The 3,892-nt window shown below is 39.5% G+C and overlaps 1 protein-coding gene across 1 annotated transcript; it reads right to left on the reverse strand.

The window, feature by feature from the left end:
- Positions 1-426: 426 nt before the first annotated feature.
- LOC104597501 (DNA double-strand break repair RAD50 ATPase) lies at positions 427-2,966 on the reverse strand. The gene is made up of 2 exons (XM_010259080.3): positions 2,420-2,966; positions 427-2,128 (listed from the first exon to the last, which is right to left on the reverse strand). Exons 1-2 carry the CDS (start codon positions 2,651-2,653, stop codon positions 593-595), a joined length of 1,770 nt encoding a protein of 589 aa, XP_010257382.1. The 5' UTR covers positions 2,654-2,966; the 3' UTR covers positions 427-592.
- Between the last annotated feature and the right edge of the window lie 926 nt (positions 2,967-3,892).

The raw sequence follows: 3,892 nt of genomic DNA on the forward strand, positions 1-3,892 counted from the left end.
GGAAGGAATCAGTTCCAAAACTGATTGTTCTGAACTCTGAGAGCAGTACTTTGTTGAACATCAACTGGATTGGATAATCAAATCATGATCAAGATTCTGTCTGAATAAAATGAATGATCTGCAGTTAGGACAGTTCTGATGCTAAACCATGTTCAGTCTTAACGTAAGAATGTTGCACATGAACTTTGAGCTTGAGGTAATCAAACACACATGTTGCACAAATAACTAGATGGATCAAATGGATACAGTTGTACCAAGTACTAACCCAATGTGAAGCCAATCAGTCATTGGGGTTGATGAATTGAAGAGGCAAATCTGAACATCCAGGCTGATGTAATCCCACAAAAACAAGAAGGGAAACACTAATCTGCATTACCAACCATTGAAATGTATGGGGCTTCAAATTTTCACCTAACTTCCCTCAAATTGAAATAAAAAGAAGCTCTCTTTCAAGCATTTATTAACTTAAAATTCAAAACATACAAACTTATACATTTGATTGAAACTGCTCATGAACAACTGAAAAAATGATACACCCTTTTGGTTAGTCCCATGGAGGAAGAGCAAAAATGGCACAGAAATGAATTGCAAATTAGCGAATGGCCTTATACTTACAGAGAACCTTACACCTAAGCACTCTATCTTGAACATAAAATCCTGGCATCACCATGATCTTAACTCTAGTTGGAGTTTGTGATCTCTGTTGTTCTACAAATATATCCTCCATGTATAGGGCATCAAAGCATCTATTCTCTTCAACTCTCAAGATTGCTATTGGGGGATTGAATGAGAATGCAAGCAGATGGAGTAACCAAATGCACTTGGCACTTACAAAGAATGATTGGAGTAGCTGTTCAGACCATGGTCTAGTCCAATTCAGTGTGGAAATGATGCAACTCATCTTCTGATCGCAGAACCTACTGAATTCTTTACTGTAATACTTGGTTCCCTTGCGTAGAACTTCATTCCAACTTAGGTTTCTCAGTGCAACAAATGATGAGAACTGAGCTTGGCGTTCTTGCTTAGGATCTAAGATTTTGGGTGAACCATTCTTCTGGAATATGCAGTTCTCGAAATCCTGAAAGAGAGACTGGTTTATGAGTGCTTCTAAATGGTACAATACTGCCTTTGAATACTTTGAGTTAAAAGTCAGCTTGTGTGGTTGGAGAAGCAAATTTAGGTTCTCCATCAAATTGTTGTCTGTTTCTTGAATCTGCTCAACAAGAATCTTGCAGAACTGTTTCACTGATAATCTTGCTTCAGATACAATTTGCAAAAAACCCTCCACCATTACTTCATGGCTAACAGGCATTAGGTTATCACCATTTCCATCAATTGATTTCCCTCTTTTCAGCAAATTAATGGACTTTTCAGGGACTTGAGCATCTTTTCCCAGCATTGCTTGTTTCAGAGCTTTCTTCAGCTCTTCGCAGTAGGCCTCAAGGTACTCCAGCTTGTGTTTCAGACCCCCCAAGGAAGATTTCATCTCTGATACCTCCATTAAAGCTGCATCTCTATGCTCGTTAGCTTCCATCAGTTCTTTCTTCAATGATTCGAGCGACATGATTCCCAAGCCCTTGAAAATCTGAGATACTTGTTCAGATTCTGTTCGGTTTAGGGACGTCTCATTCTTGTGCTTCTTTCTTAACCGAGGAAAGAGCCATGAGAGGATAGCTCCTTTACTCCTTGGTTGTGACTGAACTGTCAAGTGAGAATCCGATAGAGGCACTACGAGATTAGAATTCTTGATGAGTTTGGATCCATTATCACTTCCAGTGGTAATAACCGCAGGCTTGCATCTATTGCAGGTTGTGACGGATTTGAAATCACTGGAACCGGTACTCCTGCTCGACTTCAAAAAATCAGCTCCAGGGGATGTAAGGGCAGTAATGTGGTTCGTGCAAGAACTTTTTACAGACTTATGATCTTCAGACAGACAGACATGGGGTTCTCTGCCAAACAAACCAGAAGGAAACCCCTTCCAGGAAGGCGAAATATCCTTTTTAGTGTCAGACGGATCGGCTCCATCCTCGTCTCCTACATCTAGCCCATACCCATCAGAATTTGCCGATAAAGTTTTCTCCAATCGATTGTGGTGAAACCCAGGTAATGACTCCTCTCCATAGCTCTGTTCAAAGTTCAAACTAGCACAACTCAATTAACTAGGCAAAAGTACTGTAAACACACATTGGTGACCGCCATGATAAAAGAGATTAATTATCAGAAGGTTTTACTCAATTCTAAGCCTAAGCCTTAAAAGCTACCATTACATGAAAAACTCAGTAATGGCATTACAGCATATTAAATTTGCAATAACGAAATTTACATTAAATTAACCGATGACATCAACTCAACTTAGGAATTGATGGGACAAAAATTAGTCAACAAAACCCAAAAAAGGGAAACTGAGAAAACTCACCGGAGTAAAAACAGGGTAATCATGAGCTGAGAACTGAGAGGAAGGACGTGAAAGAGAGGGAGAAACAGAGCTAGGGAACCTGCGATTTGCAGGGCTGTTCCCTTTAATCAAAGCAGCATGAAGAGCTCTGAGCTCTACAGCTTTGGCAATGGCGACCTGGATTTCTTGCCTACTAACTTGATGGTGGTCATTGTTGCTGTTCTGAAAGCTTTGAGTAGCAGCTGCAGCAGCCATTAACAAGGAACGGAACAGTAACAACAGAACATAAATACCCCAGAGAAGAGAATATTTGATGGAGGGCTGAAGAAGCTATCAGAGCAAAGGAGAAGTGCAGTGGAAGATGAAGGGGCGAATATCTAATGGTCGGATTTAATTCGTGGAAAGGACGACCAATATCAAAATGGAGAATTTAGTAAACCAGAGAGAGAGAGAGAGAGAGAGAGAGAGAGAGAGAGATGGTGGGTGTTGTGAAAATCCAATGAGCCTTTGTCTCTGTTGTCAAATGGCTGGGCATGAATGCGAAGGAACGAGAGGAAGGGAGATATCAAGTGTAGCTAAAAGAGAGGCAGCGGGTGTAGTGTTTTCTACTCCATGTACATGTAAGCCTGTAAGCAGGAATGAGGCAAGCCAAAGTTGAATTGTCAAAAATACCCTTGAATTCCTTACATAATTTATGAGCAATGGATTATACCCTGTACCCCTCTCTCTCTGGTGAGTGGTGACTCTCCCTACCTATAATTTTGCAGGCTTAAGGGACGATCAATTCCATTCGCCACAGGCATATTTCAAATCAAGATTTGTATTTCTTTCTCTTCTATTTGCTTGGGTGCTCCCATACGTACTTGTTTCTGTATTTTGTATTTGTCAACCTACATTGTGATTGACTAATGCATGGGGTCCACATTGTTGGGAGGGTCCCCTGTTTCATCTTGATTGATGCATTCATTTAATCAGGGGCACAAAAAATAAAAGGACACTCTTGGACAATTTACCGTATTTTGTTATATACATGACAATTGATATTTATTGTACCATATCATATTGGCTTTCAAGGTCATCAAAAATGTTAAATACCAACATTTAGGACACATTGTCATATTCAATGTTTAATGCTATTTTCAAATAGAATCAGTTCTAGTTACTAATTAGAATAATTGGGTCTGAAGTACAATTTCATGCTGAAATTCAATTATAATAAAAAAGAATTAAAAACTAGACTACTTGGTCAAACAATCTCTATGGATAGTTTTGATCTCCCTCGTTATCTTGGTCGCCTTGACGTGAAGCCACGGCAAGCATCGGCATTTATGTAGTAAAGAATCTAAAGATGCAGAGAGACTAAAACACTGTACGAGATATAAGCAAGTATCGATAACAGGAGGGAGGACAACTATTTATGGATAGCTTACATTTAAGGATGTGTAGAATGATAATTCAACTGTGTAATTTAGTAAATATCGAGGGTATTTTCGT

This window comes from Nelumbo nucifera, chromosome 7 (assembly GCF_055504915.1).
Source record: "Nelumbo nucifera cultivar China Antique chromosome 7, China Antique-T2T, whole genome shotgun sequence".
NCBI lineage: Eukaryota > Viridiplantae > Streptophyta > Magnoliopsida > Proteales > Nelumbonaceae > Nelumbo > Nelumbo nucifera.

What these genes read in the sequence shown, in the direction of transcription:
- LOC104597501 (XM_010259080.3), bottom strand. Translation starts at nt 2,653, where the DNA reads ATGGCTGCTGCAGCTGCTACTCAAAGCTTTCAGAACAGCAACAATGAC. An exon ending in ATTACCCTGTTTTTACTCCG is followed by an intron (nt 2,129 to 2,419) that starts GTGAGTTTTCTC and finishes AACTTTGAACAG; the next exon opens with AGCTATGGAGAGGAGTCATT.